This window comes from Oncorhynchus clarkii, chromosome 26, assembly GCF_045791955.1.
Source record: "Oncorhynchus clarkii lewisi isolate Uvic-CL-2024 chromosome 26, UVic_Ocla_1.0, whole genome shotgun sequence".
NCBI classification, from domain to species: Eukaryota; Metazoa; Chordata; class Actinopteri; order Salmoniformes; family Salmonidae; genus Oncorhynchus; species Oncorhynchus clarkii.
In genome coordinates, this window is record NC_092172.1 from 21483738 (window position 1) to 21511507 (window position 27770).

A 27770-nucleotide genomic window follows, 5' to 3' on the forward strand; every position below is an offset into this window, starting at 1 on the left:
CTCCTCTCCCTCTCTCCCTCCTATCCCCCACTCCTCTCCCTCTCTCCCTCCTGTCCCCCACTCCTCTCCCTCTCTCCCTCATGTCCCACACTCCTCTCCCTCTCTCCCTCCTGTCCCCCACTCCTCTCCCTCTCTCCCTCCTGTCCCCCACTCCTCTCCCTTTCCCTCTCCTGTCCCCCACTCCTCTCCCTCTCTCCCTCATGTCCCCCACTTCTCTCCCCCTCTCCCTCCTGGCCCCACTCCTCTCCCTCTCTCCCTCCTGTCCCCTACTCCTCTCCCTCTCTCACTCCTGTCCCCACTCCTCTCCCTTTCCCTCTCCTGTCCCCCCTCTTGTCCTCCACTCCTCTCCCTTTCTCTCTCCTGTCCCCCCCTGTCCCCAAATCCTCTTCCTCTCTCACTCTTGTCCCCCACTCCTCTCCCTCTCTCCCTCATCTCCCCCACTCCTCTCCCTCTCTCCCTCCTGTCCCCCACTCCTCTCCCTCTCTCCCTCCTGTCCCCTATTCCTCTCCCTCTCTCCCTCCTGTCCCCAACTCCTCTAAGTCTCTCCCTCCTGTCCCCACACATCTCCCTCTCTCCCTCCCTCCTGTCCCCCACTCCTCTCCCTCCTGTCCCCCACTCCTCTCCCTCTCTCCCTCCTGTCCCCCACTCCTCTCCCTCTCTCCCTCCTGTCCCCCACTCATCTCCCTCTCTCCCTCCTGTCCCCCACTCCTCTCCCTGCCTCCCTCCTGTCCCCCACTCCTCTCCCTCTTTCCCTCCTGTCCCCCACTCCTCTCCCTCTCTCCCTCCTGTCTCCCACTCCTCTCCCTTTTTCACCCCTGTCCCCCACTCATCTCCCTCTCTCCCTCCTGTCCCCCACTCCTCTCCCTCCCTCCCTCCTGTCCCCCACTCCTCTCCCTCGCTCCCTCCTGTCTCCCACTCCTCTCCCTTTTCCCCTCCTGTCCCCCACTCCTCTCGCTCTCTCCCTCCTTTCCCCCACTCCACTGCCTCTCTCCCTCCTGTCCCCAACTCCTCTCCCTCTCTCCCTCCTGTCCCCCACTCCTCTCCCTCCCTCCCTCCTGTCCCCCACTCCTCTCCCTCTTTCCATCCTGTCCCCCACTCCTCTCCCTCTCTCCCTCCTGTCCCCCACTCCTCTCCCTCTCTCCCTCCTATCCCCCACTCCTCTTCCTCTCTCCCTCCTGTCCCCCACTCCTCTCCCTCTCTCCCTCCTGTCCTCCACTCCTCTCCCTCTCTCCCTCCTGTCCCCCACTCCTCTCACTCTCTCCCTCCTGTCCCCCACTCCTCTCCCTCTCTCCCTCCTGTCCCCCACTCCTCTCCCTCTCTCCCTCCTGTCCCCCACTCCTCTCCCTTTCCCTCTCCTGTCCCCACTCCTGTGCCCCACTCCTCTCCCTCTCTCCCTCCTGTCCCCCACTCCTCTCCCTCTCTCCCTCATGTCCCACACTCCTCTCCCTCTCTCCCTCCTGTCCCCCACTCCTCTCCCTCTCTCCCTCCTGTCCCCCACTCCTCTCCCTTTCCCTCTCCTGTCCCCCACTCCTCTCCCTCTCTCCCTCATGTCCCCCACTTCTCTCCCCCTCTCCCTCCTGGCCCCACTCCTCTCCCTCTCTCCCTCCTGTCCCCTACTCCTCTCCCTCTCTCACTCCTGTCCCCACTCCTCTCCCTTTCCCTCTCCTGTCCCCCCTCTTGTCCTCCACTCCTCTCCCTTTCTCTCTCCTGTCCCCCCCTGTCCCCAAATCCTCTCCCTCTCTCACTCTTGTCCCCCACTCCTCTCCCTCTCTCCCTCATCTCCCCCACTCCTCTCCCTCTCTCCCTCCTGTCCCCCACTCCTCTCCCTCTCTCCCTCCTGTCCCCTATTCCTCTCCCTCTCTCCCTCCTGTCCCCAACTCCTCTAAGTCTCTCCCTCCTGTCCCCCACACATCTCCCTCTCTCCCCCCGGTCCCCCACTCCCCTCCCTCCTGTCCTCCACTCCTCTCCCTCTCTCCCTCCTGTCCCCCACTCCTATCCCTCTCTCCCTACCTCCTGTCCCCCACTCCTCTCCCTCCTGTCCCCCACTCCTCTCCCTCTCTCACTCCTGTCCCCCACTCCTCTCCCTCTCTCCCTCCTGTCCCCCACTCCTCTCCCTCTTTCCCTCCTGTCCCCCACTCCTCTCCCTCTCTCCCTCCTGTCTCCAACTCCTCTCCCTTTTTCCCTCCTGTCCCCCACTCCTCTCCCTCTCTCCCTCCTTTCCCCCACTCCTCTCCCTCTCTCCCTCCTGTCCCCGACTCCTCTCCCTCTCTCCCTCCTGTCCCCCACTCCTCTCCCTCTTTCCCTCCTGTCCCCCACTCCTCTCCCTCTCTCCCTCCTGTCTCCAACTCCTCTCCCTTTTTCCCTCCTGTCCCCCACTCCTCTCCCTCTCTCCCTCCTTTCCCCCACTCCTCTCCCTCTCTCCCTCCTGTCCCCAACTCCTCTCCCTCTCTCCCTCCTGTCCCCCACTCCTCTCCCTCCCTCCCTCCTGTCCCCCACTCCTCTCCCTCTTTCCCTCCTGTCCCCCACTCCTCTCCCTCCCTCCCTCCTGTCCCCCACTCCTCTCCCTCTTTCCCTCCTGTCCCCCACTCCTCTCCCTCTCTCCCTCCTGTCCCCCACTCCTCTCCCTCTCTCCCTCCTATCCCCCACTCCTGTCCCCCACTCCTCTTCCTCTCTCCTTCCTGTCCTCCACTCCTCTCCCTCTCTCCCTCCTGTCCCCCACTCCTCTCCCTCTCTCCCTCCTGTCCCCCACTCCTCTCCCTCTCTCCCTCCTGTCCCCCACTCCTCTCCCTCTCTCCCTCCTGTCCCCCACTCCTCTCCCTTTCCCTCATGTCCACCCTCCTGTCCCCCACTCCTCTCCCTCTCTCACTCCTGTCCCCCACTCCTCTCCCTCTCTCCCTCATCTCCCCCACTCCTCTCCCTCTCTCCCTCCTGTTCCCTACTATTCTCCATCTCTCCCTCCTGTCCCCCACTCCTCTCCCTCTCTCCCTCCTGTCCCCCACTCCTCTCCCTTTCCCTCTCATGTCCCCCCTCCTGTCCCCACTCCTCTCCCTCTCTCTCTCCCTCCCTCCTGTCCCCTACTCCTCTCCCTCTCCCTCTCATGTCCCCCCTCCTGTCACCCACTCCTCTCCCTCTCTCACTCCAGTCCCCCACTCCTCTCCCTTTCCCTCTCATGTCCCCCCTCCTGTGCCCCACTCCTCTCTCTCCCTCTCTCCCTCCTGTCCCCCACTCCTCTCCCTCTCTCCCTCATGTCCCACACTCCTCTCCCTCTCTCCCTCCTGTCCCCCACTCCTCTCCCTCTCTCCCTCCTGTCCCCCACTCCTCTCCCTTTCCCTCTCCTGTCCCCCACTCCTCTCCCTCTCTCCCTCATGTCCCCCACTTCTCTCCCCCTCTCCCTCCTGGCCCCACCCCTCTCCCTCTCTCCCTCCTGTCCCCTACTCCTCTCCCTCTCTCACTCCTGTCCCCACTCCTCTCCCTTTCCCTCTCCTGTCCCCCCTCTTGTCCTCCACTCCTCTCCCTTTCCCTCTCCTGTCCCCCCCTGTCCCTCTCTCCCTCCTGTCCCCCACTCCTCTCCCTCTCTCCCTCCTGTCCCCTACTCCTCTCCCTCTCTCCCTCCTGTCCCTTACTCCCCTAAGTCTCTCCCTCCTGTCCCCCACTCATCTCCCTCTCTCCCTCCGGTCCCCCATTCCCCTCCCTCCTGTCCTCCACTCCTCTCCCTCTCTCACTCTTGTCCCCCACTCCTCTCCCTCTCTCCCTCATCTCCCCCACTCCTCTCCCTCTCTCCCTCCTGTCCCCCACTCCTCTCCCTCTCTCCCTCCTGTCCCCTACTCCTCTCCCTCTCTCCCTCCTGTCCCCCACTCCCCTAAGTCTCTCCCTCCTGTCCCCCACTCATCTCCCTCTCTCCCTCCGGTCCCCCACTCCCCTCCCTCCTGTCCTCCACTCCTCTCCCTCTCTCCCTCCTGTCCCCCACTCCTATCCCTCTCTCCCTCCCTCCTGTCCCCCACTCCTCTCCCTCCTGTCCCCCACTCCTCTCCCTCTCTCCCTCCTGTCCCCCACTCCTCTCCCTCTCTCCCTCCTGTCCCCCACTCATCTCACTCTCTCCCTCCTGTCCCCCACTCCTCTCCCTCCCTCCCTCCTGTCCCCCACTCCTCTCCCTCTCTCCCTCCTGTCCCCCACTCCTCTCCCTCTCTCCCTCCTGTCCCCCACTCATCTCACTCTCTCCCTCCTGTCCCCCACTCCTCTCCCTCCCTCCCTCCTGTCCCCCACTCCTCTCCCTCTTTCCCTCCTGTCCCCCACTCCTCTCACTCTCTCCCTCCTGTCTCCCACTCCTCTCCCTTTTTCCCTCCTGTCCCCCACTCCTCTCCCTCTCTCCCTCCTGTCCCCCACTCCTCTCCCTCTCTCCCTCCTGTCCCCAACTCCTCTCCCTCTCTCCCTCCTGTCCCCCACTCCACTCCCTCTTTCCCTCCTGTGCCCCACTCCTCTCCCTCTCTCCCTCCTGTCCCCCACTCCACTCCCTCTCTCCCTCCTGTCCCCAACTCCTCTCCCTCTCTCCCTCCTGTCCCCCACTCCTCTCCCTCTCTCCCTCCTGTCCCCCACTCCTCTCCCTCTCTCCCTCCTGTCCCCCACTCCTCTCCCTCTCTCCCTCCTGTCCCCCACTCCTCTCCCTTTCCCTCTCCTGTCCCCCCTCCTGTGCCCCACTCCTCTCCCTCTCTCCCTCCTGTCCCCCACTCCTCTCCCTCTCTCCCTCATGTCCCACACTCCTCTCCCTCTCTCCTTCCTGTCCCCCACTCCTCTCCCTCTCTCCCTCCTGTCCCCCACTCCTCTCCCTTTCCCTCTCCTGTCCCCCACTCCTCTCCCTCTCTCCCTCATGTCCCCCACTTCTCTCCCCCTCTCCCTCCTGGCCCCACTCCTCTCCCTCTCTCCCTCCTGTCCCCTACTCCTCTCCCTCTCTCACTCCTGTCCCCACTCCTCTCCCTTTCCCTCTCCTGTCCCCCACTCCTCTCCCTCTCTCCCTCCTGTCCCCCACTCCTCTCCCTCTCTCCCTCCTGTCCCCAACTCCTCTCCCTCTCTCCCTCATCTCCCCCACTCCTCTCCCTCCCTCCCTCCTGTCCCCCACTCCTCTCCCTCTTTCCCTCCTGTCCCCCACTCCTCTCCCTCCCTCCCTCATGTCCCCCACTCCTCTCCCTCTTTCCCTCCTGTCCCCCACTCCTCTCGCTCTCTCCTTCCTGTCCCCCACTCCTCTCCCTCTCTCCCTCCTATCCCCCACTCCTCTCCCTCTCTCCCTCCTGTCCCCCACTCCTCTCCCTCTCTCCCTCCTGTCCTCCACTCCTCTCCCTCTCTCCCTCCTGTCCCCCACTCCTCTCCCTCTCTCCCTCCTGTCCCCCACTCCTCTCCCTCTCTCCCTCCTGTCCCCCACTCCTCTCCCTCTCTCCCTCCTGTCCCCCACTCCTCTCCCTTTCCCTCATGTCCCCCCTCCTGTCCCCCACTCCTCTCCCTCTCTCCCTCATCTCCCCCACTCCTCTCCCTCTCTCCCTCCTGTTCCCTACTCTTCTCCCTCTCTCCCTCCTGTCCCCCACTCCTCTCCCTCTCTGCCTCCTGTCCCCAACTCATCTCCCTCTCGCCCTCCTGTCCCCCACTCCTCTCCCTCCTGTCCCCCACCCCTCTCCCTCTCTCCCTCCTGTCCCCCACTCCTATCCTTCTCTCCCTCCCTCCTGTCCCCCACTCCTCGCCCTCCTGTCGCCAACTCCTCTCCCTCTCTCCATCCTTCCCCCACTCCTCTCCCTCTCTCCCTCCTGTCCCCCACTCCTCTCCCTCTCTCCCTCCTGTCCCCCACTCATCTCCCTCTCTCCATCCTGTCCCCCACTCCTCTCCCTCTCTCCCTCCTGTCCCCCACTCCTCCCCCTCTCTCCCTCCTGTCCCCCACTCATCTCCCTCTCTCCCTCCTGTCCCCCACTCCTCTCCCTCCCTCCCTCCCTCCTGTCCCCCACTCCTCTCTCTCTTTCCCTCCTGTCCCCCACTCCTCTCCCTCTTTCCCTCCTGTCCCCCACTCATCTCCCTCTCTCCCTCCTGTCCCCCACTCCTCTCGCTCCCTCCCTCCCTCCTGTCCCCCACTCCTCTCTCTCTTTCCCTCTTGTCCCCCACTCCTCTCCCTCTTTCCCTCCTGTCCCCCACTCAACTCCCTCTCTCCCTCCTGTCCCCCACTCATCTCCCTCTCTCCCTCCTGTCCCCACTCCTCTCCCTCCCTCCCTCCTGTCCCCCACTCCTCTCCCTCTTTCCCTCCTAGTCACCCACTCCTCTCCCTCTCTCCCTCCTGTCCCCCACTCCTCTCCCTCACAAATGCCTGCTGCAGGAACACCCAAAGTGTCATCATTTCAAAATCTTGTTTCTTGTTCCCTCTCTATGATGTTTATTTTTCTTGTAATCTTTCTTGATATTTTTCTGTTTAATCTTCTTTCCTCTTCTCCTTCTCTCTCCTTCTCTCTCTATCCATGTCTTTCTCTCGCTCTGTTTACTCTATTAACTAGAATCCTGGGGTTCTATAGGCTACCGTCTCCTCAGTAGCCCATTCTGCTGAATTCACACACATTGATTTACGAGCTGAGCTTCCCAAATATACGAGCTGATAAAAATATGACTTCATTTAGATGCATTACACATTAATTGTTTGCTTTAAATCTATGGTGGGTTGGGCAGCAGAGTGCTGGCTTCAACCAAGCAGAACGCTCATTAATTTGATACCAAATATTGTTATCATTACAGAAACCAGCTGAAACACAAGCCTGGTAGCAGAATGGGAGTGTTAGCCAGACCACACCAATGAGAAGAGCGTGCGATTCTACTTAGACACAAACGAAGAGATTACATTTATCTCAACACATTGTAAATACGGTGATGATATCTGCCAGGTTTTATTTTCGTGTCTCAGAGGGCAGGATAATATATTGTTTTTTTTTATAACAGTGTTAATTAGAAAATGAATTAAACAATGCTGACGAATGCCCTCTTCACCTCTTGCATAATCTCTATCACCTATTAGAAGCAGGCAGGGCCGTAGCTACATATGAGGTTCGGACCTCGGCCATTTTGTATTAAAGAGTTTCAATAAGTCAGGTTCTCAACTTACTGTTGAGAATTAGAACACTAGAAAACACAGGGTGCAATTGGAAACTTGATGGTAGCAGTTTTCCTCTCGTTATATGTACTCACTGATAGTCCCTCAATTAGACCATGTCAGTTCACATTTTTTACATTGGTATATTAGCGTACTTAGTCTAGCCTATCTATTGTTGTAATCATGGCCAAATTGTGGACTGGGCATGCAGGTCACGAGCCCAGGGGCCCTGACCTTCAGGGGGTTCACATTGATTTTATTAGTCACTCTAACTCAGATGTCATATTAACCTGGCATAAGTCATCACAAAATGTGTAGAATTGCAGGAAATTGGTTAATAAAATACTTTTTCTGCTAACAGATCCCTCAGTATGTTTTAAATTATAGTGTTTCATCCCGGTGCTGAGTTCATGTGAGTTAATGTGTAGCTGATAATTGTATAGCTAGCAGGCTATGTGTTTGTAGATCGATTGAGGAGATCGAAGCTACAGCAACCAATGTGATAATGGCTGGGGTTATTTTTGCTTGTTTTAGGTGTTCTCCAAGTAGCATTTTAGAGTTTTTAAATTGTATAGAAATGCATTAAATGAGCTGACCTCACAAAAAATGTCGGACCACACTAAAACTGTTAGGCCATTATGTGTTTGGGGTTATTACATGAAGAATTGTGTACAGAACATTAACAGTGGACTATAACTAATGTGCACTTAGACATAAAGCTATGGCCGGATTGTGCACACCATCCCCTTTAATGTGCCGTCATAACTCTGGTCTGGAAGCAGACTTTCCTCTCTCTCCCCTCCCTCTTTCCTTTCCTTCACTGTCTGAATGTCCTCCTCCGTCAGAAAAGGCTGAGGGAGTTTCTGTGACGCGTGGAGGTCATCTGATGGCTTTAGATGGTGTTAGTGTGAAAGACTAACTACGACAGAGAGTACTGCGGCTCTCTCTATGCCTGTTTTCTCTGCTCTGCTCTCCCACCTCTCCTTCCCTGGAGGTGCCGGATACAACAGTCCACATATGCACTAGTCTACACACGGACTATGTCACTTCAGTGTGTCTTAATGAACTCCACATTACCAGACACTGTATATATCATCTTAAGAAATCCTCTGCTTTGGTTTGGGTCAGTCATATTCGGTCTCATTGATGTTTATAAACGATCATGAATACTATGAAATAATCTTGTATACAGAGGTTTATAATTGGTTAAGTCAACCTGCCCAATACAATCCTATTCATATAAGTCTAACACACTGAAGTGTGCAGAAGCTATAGAGGGAATCTATAGAAACATATATGTACACACATATACAGCATGTGTGTAAACAGCAGTCTGGCCTTGTGGAGGACATGGGCACAGGGGGAATAACTGTGAGAGCCAATGCTGTTCAGTGGGTTCATTTCCTTATTGATTGACTCACTTGCTTTTCTCTGAGTGTTTGAAATTAATAACAGCCAGCAAAAATCAGACCGAGGGATGAAAATCAACACTTTCCCTGCAGTGAAGCCATTCATCAAGCCAACGAGAGGGGGAGGAGAGGAGGAGAACTGATGTTTGGAGTGGAGGAGAGGAAGAGAGGACGAGGGAGGCAGGTGCGGTTTGGAGGGGAGGAGGAAGGAGAGAAAGGTGACGTCTAGGGAGGGAGTGAGGGAGGGGACGGAGGGGAGGTTTTCTGGGAAGGAGCAGAGGGAGGGATGTACTGTTTGCTAAGGAGGAAAAGGAGGAGAAGGGGGACGTTTGGAGGTGATGGGGTGAGGAGGCAGGGTGTACTGTTCTAAAAGAAGTACACAACAGGAAGAAGGAGAAGGTTGTCACTGAGGTGTGAGGAGGATGTAGCAACGATAGAAGGAGAAGGGGAAAGGACAGAGACTCAGTCGAGAATGAGAGACAGAGGGAGAGAGAGAAAGAGAGAGAGAGAGAGAGGGAGAGAGAGAGAGAGAGAGAGAGAGAGAGGGAGAGAGAGAGAGACAGAGAGAGAGAGAGAGAGAGACAAAGAGAGAGAATCCAAAATGGAGATGTATGGGTAAACCACTTCTCCAATCGTTTTGGCTCTATAACAAAGAATAAAGAGCAAAAACATATACATGATCAAATACAGATCTTAGAATCAACTATTAAAGACTACCAGAACCCACTGGATTCTCTAATTACATAGAATGAGTTACAGGACAAAATACAAACCCTCCAACCCAAAAAGGCCTGTGGTGTTGATGGTATCCTCAATGAAATGATCAAATATACAGACAACAAATTTCAATTGGCTATACTAAAACTCTTTAACATCATACTTAGCTCTGGCATCTTCCCCAATATTTGGAACCAAGGACTGATCACCCCAATCCACAAAAGTGGCGACAAATTTGACCCCAATAACTACCGTGGAATATGTGTCAACAGTAACCTTGGGAAAATCCTCTGCATTATTATTAACAGCAGACTCGTACATTTCCTCAATGAAAACAATGTACTGAGCAAATGTCAAATTGGCTTTTTACCAAATTACCGTACAACAGACCATGTATTCACCCTACACACCCTAATTGACAACCAAACAAACCAAAACAAAGGCAAAGTCTTCTCATGCTTTGTTGATTTCAAAAAAGCCTTCGACTCAATCTGGCATGAGGGTCTGCTATACAAACTGATGGAAAGTGGTGTTGGGGGTAAAACATACGACATTATAAAATCCATGTACACAAGCAACAAGTGTGCGGTTAAAATTGGCAAAAAACACACACATTTCTTCACACAGGGTCGTGGGGTTAGACAGGGATGCAGCCACCCTCTTCAACATATATATCAACTAGAAAAGTCTGCAGCACCCGGCCTCCCCCTGCTAGAATCCGAAGTCAAATGTCTGCTGTTTGCCGATGATCTGGTGCTTCTGTCACCAACCAAGGAGGGCCTACAGCAGCACCTAGATCTTATGCACAGATTCTGTCAGACCTGGGCCCTGACAGTTAATCTCAGTAAGACCAAAATAATGGTGTTCCAAAAAAGGTCCAGTCACCAGGACCACAAATACAAATTCCATCTAGACACTGTTGCCCTAGAGCACACAAAAAACTATACATACCTTGGCCTAAACATTAGCGCCACAAGTAACTTCCACAAAGCTGTGAACGATCTGAGAGACAAGGCAAGAAGGGCATTCTATGCCATCAAAAGAAACATAAATTTCAACATACCAATTAGGATTTGGCTAAAAATACTTGAATCAGTCATAGAGCCCATTGCCCTTTATGGTTGTGAGGTCTGGGGTCCGCTCACCAACCAAGACTTCACAAAATCGGACAAACACCAAATTGAGACTCTGCACGCAGAATTCTGCAAAAATATCCTCTGTGTACAACGTAGAACACCAAATAATGCATGCAGAGCAGAATTAGGCCGATACCCACTAATTATCAAAATCCAGAAAAGAGCCGTCAAATTCTACAACCACCTAAAAGGAAGCGATTCACAAACCTTCCATAACAAAGCCATCACCTACAGAGAGATGAACCTGGAGAAGAGTCCCCTAAGCAAGCTGGTCCTGGGGCTCTGTTCACAAACACAAACACACCCTACAGAGCCCCAGGACAACAGCACAATTAGACCCAACCAAATCATGAGAAAACAAAAAGATAATTACTTGACACATTGGAAAGAATTAACAAAAAAAACAGAGCAAACTAGAATGCTATTTGGCCCTAAACAGAGAGTACACAGCGGCAGAATACCTGACCACTGTGACTGACCCAAAATTAAGGAAATCTTTGACTATGTACAGACTCAGTGAGCATAGCCTTGCTATTGAGAAAGGCCGCCGTAGGCAGACATGGCTCACAAGAGAAGACAGGCTATGTGCTCACTGCCCACAAAATGAGGTGGAAACTGAGCTGCACTTCCTAACCTCCTGCCCAATGTATGACCATATTAGAGAGGCATATTTCCCTCAGATTACACAGATCCACAAAGAATTCGAAAACAAATCCAAATTTGAAAAACTCCCATATCTACTGGGTGAAATTCCACAGTGTGCCATCACAGCAGCAAGATTTGTGACCTGTTGCCACGAGAAAAGGGCAACCAGTGAAGAACACACACCATTGTAAATACAACCCATATTTATGCTTATTTATTTTATCTTGTGTCCTTTAACCATTTGTACATTGTTAAAACACTGTATATATATATAATATGACATTTGTAATGTCTTTACTGTTTTGAAACCTCTGTATGTGTAATGTTTACTGTTAATTTTTGTTGTTTTTCACTTTATATATTCACTTTGTATGTTGTCTACCTCACTTGCTTTGGCAATGTTAACACATGTTTCCCATGCCAATAAAGCCCTTGAATTGAATTGAATTGAGAGAGAGAGAGAGAGAGAGAGAGAGAGAGAGAGAGAGAGAGAGAGAGAGAGAGAGAGAGAGAGAGAGAGAGAGAGAGAGAGACAGACCGACAGAGACAGTCAGAGAGAGGGAGAGAGAGGGAGAGAGAGAGAGAGCGACAGAGACAGTCAGAGACAGACAGAGAGAGAGAGAGAGACAGACAGAGAGAGAGAGAGAGAGAGAGAGAGAGAGAGAGAGAGAGAGAGAGAGACAGACCGACAGAGACAGTCAGAGAGACTGTGGTAAGAGTCCTTCTCATATTAGAGAGTTTATATGAGGACTTCTTTTAAAACCATGTACAGAGTTTCCTTGCCAATGGCTAATGTGTGGATTGCATAGCTATAGACTGAGGTACAGGCTTCCAGGCAGTGTCCACTAATAGTGGTGGTCTGTTCCAAGACCTTCACCAGTAAGTGCTCTTTCAAGAGACCTCTGATGTCCAGTAGCTCTCCACAGTTTAGCCCACTGGGCAGGATGCTGGTCTGAAACAAACAAATGTATCTGTTTAGTATGCCTTCCCCTCTCAGTCTTCTATATGCTAGTGACGGTATCCACAATTGGTGCTACTTTAGCTGAGGGTAAATGTAATTAGATACACAAAACAATACTAACAAGCAAAGGGAAGTGTTATTATGCAGACACAGTGGCTGTCTCTACCCTGCTCTGCCACACCCCTGCCACACCTCTTCCCTACCCTGCTCTGCCACACCCCTGCCATACCTCTTCCCTACCCTGCTCTGCCACACCCCTGCCATACCTCCCCCCTACCCTGCTCTGCCACACCCCATGCCACACCTCTTCTCTACCCTGCTCTGCCACACCCCTGCCATACCTCTTCTCTACCCTGCTCTGCCACACCCCTGCCACACCTCTTCCCTACCCTGCTCTGCCACACCCCTGCCACACCTCTTCTCTACCCTGCTCTGCCACACCCCTGCCACACCTCTTCCCTACCCTGCTCTGCCACACCCCATGCCACACCTCTTCCCTACCCTGCTCTGCCACACCCCTGCCACACCTCTACCCTACCCTGCTCTGCCACACCCCTGCCACACCTCTTCCCTACCCTGCTCTGCCACACCCCTGCCATACCTCTTCCACTACACTACACTACCCAGGTCCTTCACACCCTATGTGGGGCTGACTAGGATATTACAGCTGAGTCTTTGTTTTTGGCTTGGGAAAGAAGAGAGGAGTGCCATGTTGAGAATTATGCAACAGGAAAATAATTAGCAAAGTGTAGCTATGCCCATTCGCCCTGGGCTAAATCAAGCACCAGTTCACAACCAAGCCCAGTCCAGCTTAGAGGAGGGGAATCATAAACCCTGGTGGTACTGAACAGTACTCCTTTGTTCTTTCCCTCTGCCTCTATTTACAGTAGAAAGATATACAATGACTATACGAAACATTAGGAACACCTACTCTTTCCATGACATAGACTGACCAGGTGAATCCAGGTGAAAGTTGTGCTCCCTTATTGGTGTCATCTATTAAATACACTTCAATCAGTATAGATGAAGGGGAGGAGACAGGTTAAAGAATGATTTTTAAGCCTTGAGAAATTATTGTGTATGTGTGCCATTCAAAGGGTGAATGGGCAAGACAAAATATGGAAGTGCCTTTGAACGGGGTATGGTAGAAGGTGCCAGGAGCACCGGTTTGATTGTGCCAAGAACTGCCAAGAAGTTTTCATACTCAACAGTTTCCCGTGTGTATCAAGAATGATCCACCACCCAAAGGACATCCAGCCAACTTGACAACTGTGGGAAGCATTGAAGTCAACCCTGTGGAACGCTTTCAATACCTTGTAGAGTCCATTCCCCAACGCATTGAGTCTGTTCTGAGGGCTAAAGGGGTTGCAACTCCACATTAGGAAGTTGTTCCTTTTGTACACTCAGTGTGTGTGCCACACTGCTAACATTCTTAACCCTTTGTCAAACATTTTCTGTCTCTAATGTCACTGAGTACAGTCTTACAGTCTTTAAATCCTATGCCCTGCACTCTCTGACCGAGATAAAGGTCTAGAGATACCCAGAGCCTATTATAAAACTCTGGACTGAAGGCAAGTGTCTAAGATACGTTTCTCAGTCTATGATGTAGAGACTAAAGAGGACCACAGAGCCTATAACAGGACCCAGAGCCCAAGGCTGGGCCAGGCTTGGCCGAGGGGGAAAGTAATCATGATTCATGGTGCCTGACAGTGGGTGACGTCTACTGTACCCAGCTGGCTGTACATGGAGATCTATATTTTTAACCTTAAAGCCAGACCACAGTGTCTTCGGTTATCCAGGCTAAATATAGACTCCTACTGCACACTTCTCCAGTTTCTCACTCCTTTCTGAGAGGCAGGTGGAGGATAAAAGAGGGTGTGAGAGAGAGAGAGAGAGAGAGAGAGAGAGAGAGAGAGAGAGAGAGAGAGAGTGGGGGGTTGGGGTGGATAGAGTTTGTGGGGTAGGGGGGAACATGTCGCTCCGGTCCTGATGCAAATAAATCACCCTCAACTGTTGACCCGTGTGTAGCGAAAGGGTGTTGGAGGGATTGTTTTCATACCCCTGCTCTGCTCTCATCCTCTCCTCTCCTCCACCTTCCTCCGCCTCTCTACCCCCTCTCCCACCTCCCTCCATCACTTTCCCCTCTTCCGTGTGACAGGTCAATCTGGATGGATTTCATCTGCCCTCCCTCGTCTAGGGAGGCCAACTAGATGGCAACTAGAAATAGAGTGACCGCTCTGGTACAGAGGGGGGGGGGGGGGGGGGGAGTACTACTGAGCAGCTAGAGAGAAGTGGTGAGGGTGAGAGGATGCTGTTTACACACACATGTAAACAGGCATGGACAACATCCACACACACACACACACACACACACACACACACACACACTCACTCTGTGGTGATCGTGAGATGGGTGTCTTTGTGAAAGGGGTGCTGTGTGTGGCTGAAACGGAGTCAGCGAGTCTGACCCAAGCCACCCTACTGTCACACGGTCACACAGCCACGGGTGGTGGCCCTCCCTGTCCGTTAGACCCTGCCCCACATCTGACAACCCACACACACACATTCAATGGCACATAAGCCAGCCTCTTCATCCTCCTCAGCCCTCAACTCATAAGCATGGGAGTGCATGCACACACACATACACGGAAAGACACACACACACACCTGTCACTTTGTCCTTGTCAGCAGATTCTGGGTCTCTTTCCCCCTGCTGGGTGTTGAACTCCAGTCCCCCTCTGCCAGGGCCACCACTAGGGTAAGGTGCCTGCCTGCCGTCCTCCCAGTCACGTATGAACACACACACACACACACACAGACACACTAGAACATCTGTTGGTAAAAAGGACAAACTCGTCTCAGCCATGACCCCTCTCCTCACACAGACACAGCAGCCCTTATTCCACGATTCCTCCTGTATTTATTACTTGTACAGTTTGACAGTTTAGTCATTCAGCAGACGCTCTTATCCAGAGTGAATTACAGGTCGTGCCTTCCTCTTAAGGTAGCGAGGAGGGACAGCCACATATCACAGCCATAGTAAGTACATTTTTCCTCAATAAAGTAGCTACCAGCAAAGTCAGAGCTAGTAATACAAATAAAATAGAAATATACAAATGAAAGTGCGAGTGTTAGTTCACAAATGGCATTATTTGTTTTCCTAAAAAATATATATATATATATATATATATATATATATATATATATATACAGTATATATACAGTATATATATAAAATACATTGTTGTCCTAACTATTCTTTCACTCTCTCGGTCGTGTCTGAGGCTCAGATGGTGACACCTGTGTTTTGGTGGCTGGTGGTGGCTGGCCCGCTCCAGCCAGAGTCAGGACTCTCTTTCCCCAGGCAAGGACACTCAGACCCTGGCTCTTTGTTTCCATCACTCAGCCTGTCCTCCTGGAGCTACGTGGCCAGACTGCTCATCGCACTCCCCTCCTCCCCCCATCCCTTCTCATATGCATGGATTTGCATAAAACAAAGACACTGCCTAGCCTACGTCGTCTAAGGAGAGACAGAAACTAAGATGACTGTCGGCCAGCGACCGCACTGGGCCAAGCCGAGCTGTAAGAGGTTTGGCAGGTAGTCAGGTTACGGTACGACGTTTTGACACATGGTGGCGAGTAAGATGGACACCCTCATGGTTTTCCACTTGGCCTCGCTTCCACTCGCCAACAGTCCGTTCTCTGACATGGCGTTGTTTATATCCTGTGCAGGTGAGCAAAGGTCACCTGATTCACGGTGGTGACATGGGAGGAGAAGAGGAGCACTTAAAACACTTCATCTAAAGATGATTTGTCCTTGTCTCCCCTGATGGCTTTTGTCCTCTCTCACTCTCTCACTCTCTCTCTTTTTGCTGAAGTAAAGTGGAACTGGAGACAGGCCAGCTACTGATCCCAGGACCCACTTAGAGACAATAAGGGAAATAACACTGGACACACCAAAGGCCATAATGGAATGTCTCGATCTAGCAGTATAGCTTATAGAGATAGAGACCACAGAACGTGCCATCCCATTTCAGGCTATTTTGGAAAAGTGATATTTCTGAATACTTTTCACAAATAAATTATGGTTATATATTACTGAGTGTATAAACATTAGGAACACCTTCCCAATATTGAGTTGCACCCGCTTTTGTCCTCAGAACATCCTCAATTCATCGGGGCATGGACTCCACAAGGTGTCAAATGCGTTCCACAGGGATGCTGGCCCATTTTCACTCCAATGCTTCCCACAGTTGTGTCAAGTTGGCTGGATGTCCTTTGGGTGTTCGACCATTCTTGATAAACACGGGAAATGGTTGAGCATGAAAAACCCAGCAATGTTGCAGTTAATTGAGACACTCAAACCGCTGCACCTTGCACCTACTGCCATACCCTTTTCAAAGGTACTTAAATATTTTGTCTTGCCCATTCACCTTCTGAATGGCACATATACCCAATCCATGTCTCAATTGTCTCATGTCTTCTCCCCTTCTCCCCTTCTTCATCTACACTGATTCAAGTGGATTTAACAGGTGACATCAATAAGGGATCATAGCTTTCACCTGAATTCACCTGGTCAGTCTATATCATGTAAAGAACAGGTGTACCTAATGTCCACTCACTGTATGTGTCTTTCTCTGCTTGTGCAGTGTGTTAACCATCTGTAACTCAGTCATAACAAATCACTCCCTCGGTCTGAGTAGAGTTCCAGTTAGGGGAGCACCAGGCAGTGTACTGTTACTGGTCCTGTTGACAGGGTAAGCCCAGTGACTGAGGGCTGAGTAGAGTCACTGGTCCCCGGACACAGACTGGGGATCAGGGGGATGAGAGGGATTTCCAACAGGAGCTGCCTGGGGGGGTATGAGGAGCAGATGCCTGCAGAGGGAACATGGACGTTTCGGGGAGATGGTTGGAGGTATGAGGTGGGTTGTAAATGTATAGTGTACCATATTGGGGTATGGAGGGTTTAGGGGCTATTAGTGACTCCTTTTATGATGGAACGGGATATGATCAGTACAGCTGAATGTAAACACGGAACAAACCACCAAATAAAAATGTCAATACACACTCCTTAAAACACTGTTTCACTCACACACACACTAGCATGTCTTCTCTGTCACAGTAGGCACCCATATAAACAGAGCAGCTCAAGCCTCATGCTGAACGGAGTGTCCCTCCTAACAGATTAGTCGATGCGTTTCGGCTCGGCACAATCAGCGAAGCCATTACAGAAACAATTGGTTTTGTGATAAACATTGGCCTCAGTTTCCCTTCATCTCTGTGCATCGATTACAGACGACTGCAGAAATGTTCTTTAGTCGGATCCCTTTTGTATAAAAACCCTACTCTGGGTGTTGCTACAGGTTCAATATAATAGAAAGTGCCATCGAACCCAGGAGCTGGGATAAGTGTGTTGTTCTGGCAGATAGACAGAGAGGATTCTCTCTGGTCTCCATAAGACAGGTTTATGTTTCCAGCATGGCCCATATATTTCCGAGATGTACATTAAGAGTACATGAACATGCTGGAGTACTGCTCCATGAACATCATAAAGTGATGAGATGGAGAAATATATTGAGAGACATGTTGTAGAGGTAACATGGTGGCGGCGTCAGATTCATGAATAAAGAATGACAAACACTATTACATAGCTGTAATGGACCCTTCAGAGAACCACACATTATGTTAGGGTATCATACAGTATAGACTGGGTCGTTCAGTGTAATACACGTTCAATTGCATTCGGTTTCAAATGTGTTGATAGTGGAAAGTGGAAAAACAATTCATTAAATTAAACTGATTCATTAAAAACACTGGTTTTGCGACTGTAAAAGTAAAAAATGAATAATGATGGTAATAATAATTATATGGTCAATAATAATAATTTTCAACACCACATTGATAAAAAAGAGAGAGAGAGAAAGAGAGATGTGTTTTACCTCAGACATCAAGGCCAAGGGCAGGGAGGGGCGAGGCTCTCGATCACAGATGGAGGAATTTTCTGGATGACCTGAAAATGCAGATAGCAGAAGACCCAGTCAAAACACACACACACATACTCACATTGAGCAGGTTGCGTTCTCACCTCGGCTACGCAGTACAATCCATACGGTAGCTTACTGTAGACAATATTTGATGTGTAGGAAAGGGAAGAACATTTGCATTCCAATAGACTCTGTGTATCCAGTCTCCAGGCATCTAAACATATTCATCCGATATGACAGAAATACCCAGAGAAATGTCTATGAGAGAGGGAAGTGAAAGACCAAATCAAATGACAAAGCCAACAGTAATGAAAGAGTCATTATTAACCCTGAATATGAATATATAAATATCACAAATCATATTAACTGCACATTGATTTGCAAACATATACACATACATGCATGCCAACGTGCACACACATACACACAAACTCTGCCGGAATCTTCACGTACGCAGCTGGTGAGTTTTCAGTCAACTCAGCTGGGTATCTAAAGGCCCAACAGCATATGGTGTACTAATGCAGACACCTACACAAACACAAACACACACACAGAGAGAATGTGAAAGTGAGATGCACAAACATATACAGTAGTATACAGCCCCATGCTCATGATGGTGACTTGGCTCCTGGTACCATTGGAGAGGTCGACAGCCCAGCCCTCACTGGCTGGGTCTGGACCTAGCATCACTCTGAGCCCTCACCGACTGGGTCTGGACCTAGCATCACTCTGAGCCCTCACTGACTGGGTCTGGACCAAGCCTCACTCTGAGCCCTCACCAACTGGGTCTGGACCAAGCATCACTCTGAGCCCTCACTGGCTGGGTTTGCACCTAGCATCACTCTGAGCCCTCACTGGCTGGGTATGGAACTAGCATCACTCTAAACCCTCACTGGCTGGGTATGGAACTAGCATCACTCACTGGCTGGGTCTGGAACCTAGCATCACTCTGAGCCCTCACTGACTGGGTCTGGACCTAGCATCACTCTGAGCCCTCACTGAATGGGTCTGGACCAAGCATCACTCTGAGCCCTCACTGGCTGGGTCTTGGCCTAGCATCACTCTAAACCCTCATTGGCTGGGCCCAGACAGACAGACAGACAGACAGACAGACAGACAGACAGACAGACAGACAGACAGACAGACAGACAGACAGACAGACAGACATTGTAGGAATGAGATGGGGATGAAATAGAGAGGAGAGAAAGAGAGATGGAAGCTCTGGGAGGAGTGGAGGTCACCTTGCTTGGTTAAGAGATCAATGTCCGTTTGACATGCAGCGAGGTGGTGTGGTGTGTGTGTGTGCATGTGTGTGTGCATGTGTGTGTGTATGTGCATATCAAATCAGTAGAGTTAGTGGGAAAAGTCTGAGTGGTATCACTCCGCATCGTAGAGGATGAAAAATATATTTATTTATTTATTCTGTAAAAATCATTATTCATATTTATTTACATTTTTATGCTTTTATACAAACCATCTATAATTGAAACAGCTGAATAAGCAGTGGTAACATTTGCTATAAAATAACTGTACACACACCCATAGAAGTGGTGGAAAAATGACAGTCTAAGAAATACTTCATCTTCACACTGCAGTGGAGAAAATGTGAAATGATTGGGTTTTCAAATAAATGCCACATAACTCAATTTTACTGAGCTCTGACAAACTCCAGGAAAACAGCGGTGACGCAGTCTGCTGATGTAGAGAGCACAGCAGGACATAAAGTCAGCGCGTCTAAATCACTGCACGTGTAAACGTTTATCAGAGAGATGCAGATATGTTATGCCTGAACGCAGCCCAAACTAGCCCCTAACTGCTCTGAAGAAGCAGATGGGTACGTTCAAGGACCTTCTATTTAGAAGTGCTATTTATTTAGTTAATATGATTCCCTGCAACCTTCTAGAACCAGGTGGTAAGAGTTAATATTATAACTTCCTAAAGTCATATTGGTGTACAGTTTATTTGGCAATAATTGGTTTATGCTTCTGACTCACACAGGAGCATATACACAGATGCATACATTCAGCCTCCAAAATGAATTGCAATAACTCATGAGAATAGGGAGGTGCTAGGCTACTTTGGCTTGGAGTGCATCCAAAAAAATGTATAGATTATTCAGACGTTTGGGACAATTACTTCAACCGGAGTAGCCTAGCACATTCATATCATCAGTTATTTTGATTTAAAAATAATAAGAATTGTTGTTAAAGATTTTTTTTCTGAGTGAGATTTTTTCTAGAATGAAAAGCAGATGTCAATCGGGGGGAAAAAAAGAGAAAGTATTTTAAAGTATAAGTCTGCTGCTCTCTCGCTCTCTTTCTGTCTCTGTCCTGCCATCCTCTGTGCCACCGGACCTCAGGGGGCTGGTGTTGGATTCAGTCCCAGTCCCTTTGCTTTAGCTCCATTTGCAGACATATAAAATGACCCCTCAGAGTACAGCTACACTTCATTATCAACATAACCTGCAGCCAGCCACTCTCAAGGACAACTCTCTAATGAGTCACATGCCTATTCCCTCTAAAATATCTATTTGAAGCACAATGTTTCGACTTTCTGCTGCCCCAAAGAGGATAAAATGAGAGGAATATTTCCCAGTAAAATACGCGCATCTTAATTGATCCCTGATGCACGTTTCCCCCTGAAGGAGGGAGAAAGCTTTTTCTTCTCAGAGAGGATAGGAGGTGAGTAATGTTGCTGTTTCCTGTTTTCTCCCAGCGTCCTCTACCGACCTGGGCAGGCCCTATAAGAAGGTTAGCAGGGAGGGGATAGGCCTCACCATTCAGCCTGTGAAAGGATAAAATAAATGTTTTCCAATACAGTATATTGTTTTATTTGATTTAACATGAATAATGCTCGTAAAGCACATTTTTACTGTGTCATGGTTATTGAATAAAAAGTCTGATTTGGGGAGTCTATTTTATCCAAACAATTAGGTCTACCCTCCTGGGTTGTTCTTGTCAAGGATAGAGTTGATGGCCTTTACCTGTTAGAAGGTAGGTCGTCTTAAGCTGTCTAAATAAAGCATAAACAAAATCTGTGTGTTCTATTATTCATTGGACTCTGTTTGGCCCAGAGAGAATCCAGGTTAGCACGCCAACCCCACGTTTCCTGTCTGCCCTCCTCACTCTACCTTCTGTCCTTGTGTATGTGTGTGTTTGTGTGTGTTTGCACCCTGTCTCTGCACCTTCACACACACACAGACGCATAGATAAACTAAGATGTTCAGAGGTGAAAAGTCATAACACCTGCGCAGACCAACACAAGCCCACACTACAAGATTTTTCTATGTTGGTTTTTGAGTTCGGCCTAGTATGGTTCTCAATCAGAGACAGCTGTCAATTGTTGTCCCTGATTGAGAATCATACTTAGGTAGCCTGGGTTTCACTTTTGGGTTGTGGGTGTTTGTTTTCCGTGTGAGTGTTTGGTCCACACGATACTGTTTTCGGTTTTGTATATTCACGTCATCGTTTGTTGTTTTGTTCGAGTGTTCTATTGTCTTTATTAAAAAACATTATGGACACTTACCACGCTGCGCATTGGTCCTCCGATCCTTCTCGCTACTCCTCAGAAGAAGAGGAGGACGAGAACCCTTACACAGAGGGGGAATATTGTGACAGAGGAGAGGTTTGTCACCAGTCCCTGATTCTCTAATGAACACACCAATAATGACACACACACACACACACATACATACTGTGCTTACTCATACACACATACGTGACTTAACCAGACAAGCTGAAGCAAAACTATCTTACAGTCTTTGGAACACACAAGCACACATTTGGAGACCGGTAAAACTGCAGTGAGTGTTGAGCTCTCTGTATACAGTCTGGAGCTAAGTGGCTGCTATGATGGCAGTATATATTATTCAGTCAGTAATAATGTAGAGCGTTAGCTGTGTGTATCTCACACACGGAGCTGTCTCTCTATGAAGAGGAAATGAGTGTGTTCCCCTGGGTTAGGGATTACTCTAATGACTTTGTGTACGGCCCTGTGCGCTCTCACTTTTGACCTCCATACATCCTCTGAAAGACAGCCTGACACACGGACACAGACACACGCTTGGACAAATGTACACACACACACACACACACACTCACAAACAAACGCACACACATACCCGCACGCCCAAATCCTCTCCTGAGTCCCTCTCCTGGGCCCCTTTTTGAGCCCGTGGAGGATTCGGGACCCCTGCCTACCTATTTTAGGATCCGTCAATAGGCTTGTTGCTCCCTGAGCAAACAACCTGCCCTGTCCACCCCCCACCTCCGTAGGCGGCAAACATCAACACGTTGCATCACTCCGAATGAACACCTCAGATAACTCAGATAACCATGCACTGTAGCAAGGGGAAATTAGCAACAGCAGCTATCTCTTATCTGTCAGTCCTCAATCAAATGTGCCAAATGTCTATATATTGTGGTTAAATCAAAGAATATAAAAACAAAGATTAAAATCATTAATTATGGATGATGGCCGTCACATGATCCAAAAAACAACAGCTGAAAGAACTAATCCTCACTACATCTGATTCCATTCTAAAAGAACAATCAATTACAGAGAGAGAAAGTGTGTGTGTGTTGGGTGGGGTGGGGGAGGGCTGATTGATATCTGGCAGTGAAGACACTGTGAAGACTGTCACTCTCTCTCACACAGACACAGAGAGAGAGAGGAGAGAGAGAGAGAGAGAGAGAGAGAGAGAGAGAGACAGAGAAAGCGAGGGTCTCAACATACAGCTCCAAACACTCCCCCAAAATGATAGGAATAGGCTCCTTATACACAAGGCAACACTCTGCCAAGATAAATAACCACATATTAAGAAGGCGAAGGCAATGTTCAAATACAGTAAACAGAATAACAGACGCAAAAAGCCAAATAATATCCTCCCAAAATTATGCAAATAATTATTAGTTGTTTTGTGTGGCTAATATAAAATATATCAATACATGTCATCTCCATGGCCGGGGATCAAACACGTATGTAATTAGATAAATTGACTAGTTTGTCCTAAGTAAGCAGGAGAGGGGCTTGGCTGTAAATTGCGTGGTGTGTGCATGCTAAGACACAGGCCTGGCACAGCTGCAGAGAGCTGCACTCACAATTTATCATCTCTACATCGCAGGAGCCGCTGGCCCGCTCCGCTATTAATCATCAGCAAAATCATTTAATTCAGCCCCGGCTCCAACTATTGTCTCAGTCCCCCCCTCTCTCTACCCCTCCATCGCCCCCCTCTCGGCCCTCGCTCTGGGCACAACAGCCACCACAGCAGAAGCAGCACACACCCTCCTCCTCCTCACGCATAACCATCGGAGTGAAGGAATTAAAGAGGCTCTTCGTCTGTGTAATAGGGCAACACATCATCACTTGCACATTGGAGGTTATCTGGGTGAATTAATGAAGAAGCTTGTTAGGGGTAGCCTCGCACGCCGCCTGATCTCATGAACATTCATGTAAGCTCGCGAGATCAGGCGGCTATGTTAGTGTGGATGCTTCCGTTTTTCTATCAATGAAGAAATGCAATGATTCTGTTATTTTAATTTCACTTAACTCATTTGTATACGTTTAACAGTGATCATACTGCATTTTAACAGATACTACTATGAGGAGACACAATGCAAATTGTTTCATCAATGTGAGATGATCATGAATTGCCCAGTTCAGCATGGTACTGTGGCACAGTCAATGCCACGCAGGGCAACAGGCCAGAAGGTTGAGGTTTCTCTGACCACCACAGATGAGCTCACTCTCCTTGCCTGTTTCATTACACTACGATCAGAGCCGGCTGCAGACAATGATCAGCTAGGGGGAAATAATATTTTCAACATTTTGATGCTATATTTATAATTATTATAAATACATGCAAACATTTTCCACTATCACGTTTCTGTGCCAATGCACCACACACAACCCATGAGCAATTCATAATTACATACTTAGTACCGACTTTGAGCACTTCATCATGGCTTGGAGGCTGGTATTATATTAGAGTGGGGTGGATGAACGTGCGCAGGTAGCCTACAGGAGACTTTTGAAGTAGCCTAATCAGATTAAAACATTGTGACTGCTTGTGTTTATGCCACCCATAAAAGGTAATACATTTTAAAAGTGAAATAACAAATATTTATGCTACATTGACACGTTAGGTTGTAGGTCAAGGAATAGCCGCTTGAATCGGAAAATAGGCAGAACGTGTGTTGAGCTTTGTTGAATAACTGGGCCTGCTGGGAGCATAGGCCTATGTCGTTACACTATATAGAACGACCTGGGAGAATGATGATCGGCAACAGACAGCGCATCGGTATCAGAAGTAAAAATCCAGCCAGACTGTCCTGTACTGTGCCTTTCTAGACCTTATCATCTGTCGAGACACACAACTGATCCAAATGGAATGAAACGTTCAAATCACAGGACTTTTGTGCTGTTATTGAAATCACACTTTCATTGCAGTTTACAGCCTAGCGTAGAATTGTACTCACTTGAAAACAATAATGCAAATATGAATTGCATTGTGGTGTTGTAAGCTCGTCTAGGTAGGATAATTGTATTGCCCCTAAGGCCATACACATGTAATTAACTGTATAACAGATCTATTTATTTATAAAGTGAGGCAAGGCAGTGATTAAAAAGAAAATCATAATAAAACAAATCTAATTAAAGTTGTACCCCTTGAAATAATACCAAACAACCTTTGTACTACACCTAGGGACCTCACAAAGTGATTTCAGCCTTTTGGTATTGTAGCGAACAGTGGGGAAGGGAATACAACTTGGGTCACTGGCGTGAAAGACAAACACCCTACGCATTGTGCCAATACGGTTAACCCACATGCTGGGAATTGTAATGTGGTGGCAGGTAGCCTAGTGGTTGGAGCGTTGGACTAGTAACCGAAAGGTTGCAAGATTAAATCCCCGAGCTGACAAGGTAAAAATATGTTGTTCTGCCCCTGAATGAGGCAGTTAACCCACTGTTCCTAGGCTGTCACTGAAAATAAGAAATTGTTCTTAACTGACTTGCCTAGTTATACCAAGGTTTTCTACACTGCCCCCTCTATACTTGAAGGCACCTCCATGTGCTTCGACTACTCAGTCCCCTAGCACGTCCGAGCAGTTGGCCACCCTCCCACTTCTGAGACCAGTGTACCAAACGACAGGACAAGGATGTGAAACCAGGTCACTGGTGTGAACACCCTATGCATCGTGCCAACTCACTTGGTAGGAATAGTGGCAGTCACTCTTATCCTGAGCAGTTAGTCAGCTCGAGATTCGAACCAGCAACCGTTCGGTTATTGGCCCAACGCTCTTAACTGCGATGCTACCTGCCACTCTCATCACGGATTATATACTGAGAATTGTGACAGTATAATGGTTTTGGAATGACAGTCACAGGAACCAGGGAAACTGTTGAGTGTGAAAAACCCAGCAGTGTTACAGTTCTTGACAAGGTCAAACCGGTGCACCTACTAACATACTCCGTTCAAAGGCACTTAAATATTTTGTCTTGCCTATTCACCCTCTGAATGACACACATACACAATCCATGTCTCAATTGTCTCAAGGTTTTAAAATCCTTCTTTAAACCGTCTTCTCCCTTTCATCTACACTGATTCAAGTGAATTTAACAGATGACATCAATAAGGTATCATAGCTTTCACCCCGGTTCACCTGGTCAGTCTATGTCACGGAAAGAGCAGGTGTTCCTAATGTTCTGTAGAATCAGTATCTCTTACTTTAAGAAGTGTTAACTTCGGGCTGACTAATAGCATCTATTGAGTTGCAATGCCCGATAATTGAATATCCAAATCAACTTAAATGATCTACATAATGTGTTTTGCAGCAACACAATTAGAAAGGAAGGATACAGCTAAATGTTCTTATTTTAATGTTTGCGATTCACAAATGATTTTGATTCACATGATTTGACTCACCGCAATTTAACCAAACCACAACTCCTTCTACTACTACTACAATAGCGACGCACATAATTCAATTTGTCAAAATAATCATTTATAAAGAATAGTTTAATATGAATTAATTGAATCACATTTTTTTTTAAATTACTATTCTGAGAAATGTGGAGGGGCGTCTGTTATATAGTCAATTAAATCTGTATGGCCTAAACAAGATAAATAGGGGATTTTTTTTACTGGGTGTCTCATGTCTTTACTGTTCTTTAATGTGCAATGATGCACCTGACCTCTCCGCTGACTATCAGCTATCCCTCTTTGTTCTTGTGGATTTCTGTAGAAAATTGGTGCAGATATCAATGACTTGATGTGTGGTATGATTGCTAGTTAATAACCTATTGCAGATCTGGACAAACGATCCACCTACCACTACTGCCACTATGGATAGTGGGCAGGATAGCGTTGACTGTATAGTAAGTGTGCAGAAAAGCGTAGTGCATAAGGGAAGTACCAAAACACCTTTATAGTGGGGGTGCATGCAGGAAGATGAGGAAATGTGGCTATATGGAAGAAATTATGTAGTAAAACCTGCAACATGGGGAATGTAAACCACAGAAAAATGCACTGCCCTCCTGTGCCCAACACAAAAAATAATCACCCAACCCTCCCCAAAGTAAAACAAAAAGTTACACAACACCAACCTCCCACCCCAGTACATTTCGAACTGTCCCTTATCAAGAGAAAAGAGACACCAACCACCGTAAAGGTGATTTAAATGTTATGATAAGATGACCTCACCCCCGCTCATCCATGTTCAGAGTATGCATGCATGCACACACTCGCACATACAGACAGACACACACAAAACCTTCCATTCACCTCTAATAATGTGCACATTGCTGCATTGGTGTGCTGCTAAAAACGAAAAGGAAAGAAAGAGTGAGATTGAAATGAATCCCTGAAATGCTGTCTTATTCACACCGTCACATTTCTGTCCTTATTAACCAATTGTTGTAGAACACTAAAACAAAATGCCCTCCATTCTCCTACACAAGTCTCTTGGACAGTTTGACATGACAAACACAATGAGAGGGGTCTTCAGTTACTGTCCCCTCGGGGACACTAAGATTAAGATCCATCCTCAGAAGAGGTGTCAAAGGTCATAAGGTAAACGCCAAACAACAGCGGGTTGGGAGAAGCGCTACTGTGCCTCATCTGCCCACGCCTACCCCGGTGACTCATTATGCATCGCGCTGGCTCATCACATGCACGACAGAGCCCTCTTCGCCTGATGGGTGTACCCCTGTCTTTCGGAGCATGGTCTGTTCTCTGTTCTAGGCCAAATGCAAGGGGGAGGAGGGCAGGGAGGAGAGAACGGTGAAAAGGGGTAGATAGCGATTGGGCTGTTGCAGAATACATACATACACACATACACACATACACACGCACACACACACACACACATAGATAGCTATAGAAACACAGGAACATACAAGTATATTCTCACAAAAATAGTCACACACACATACAGGCACGGATTTGGCATATAAATATAGACATGTGCACACACACACACACACACACACACACACACACACACACACACACACAAATGCAAGGACATATTTCCATTGCCCCACTAACATGTGGAACTCCAACAAGTCCAGATGTTCCCAAAATCATAAATGTCCAAAAATGTTAGTTTTGCATGAAATCACAACAAAAAGTATGCTCACCTTGTTATGAATCATTCAAATCGAGGATGAAATGCATCACTTCAGTTTTAATAAAACGTGTAATCATAATGTACAATGCACACACGTATGTATGCTACTGGCATTGTACTAAGCTTTACATCCTATGACATGAATGATAGATTGATATTGAAAAGATTTATGGAATGTAAA

At 48.5% G+C, this 27770-nt stretch overlaps 1 protein-coding gene across 1 annotated transcript in view; it reads right to left on the minus strand.

Moving 5' to 3' along the window:
- Positions 1–27770, minus strand: part of LOC139385047 (transcription factor Maf-like) — a 179098-nt gene that overhangs the window by 147383 nt on the left and 3945 nt on the right. The window contains exon 2 of the mRNA XM_071130086.1: positions 17916–17986. Coding sequence (XP_070986187.1) covers positions 17959–17986 — 28 coding nt within the window. The 3' untranslated portion in view covers positions 17916–17958. The remainder of the gene's footprint in view (positions 1–17915; positions 17987–27770) is intronic.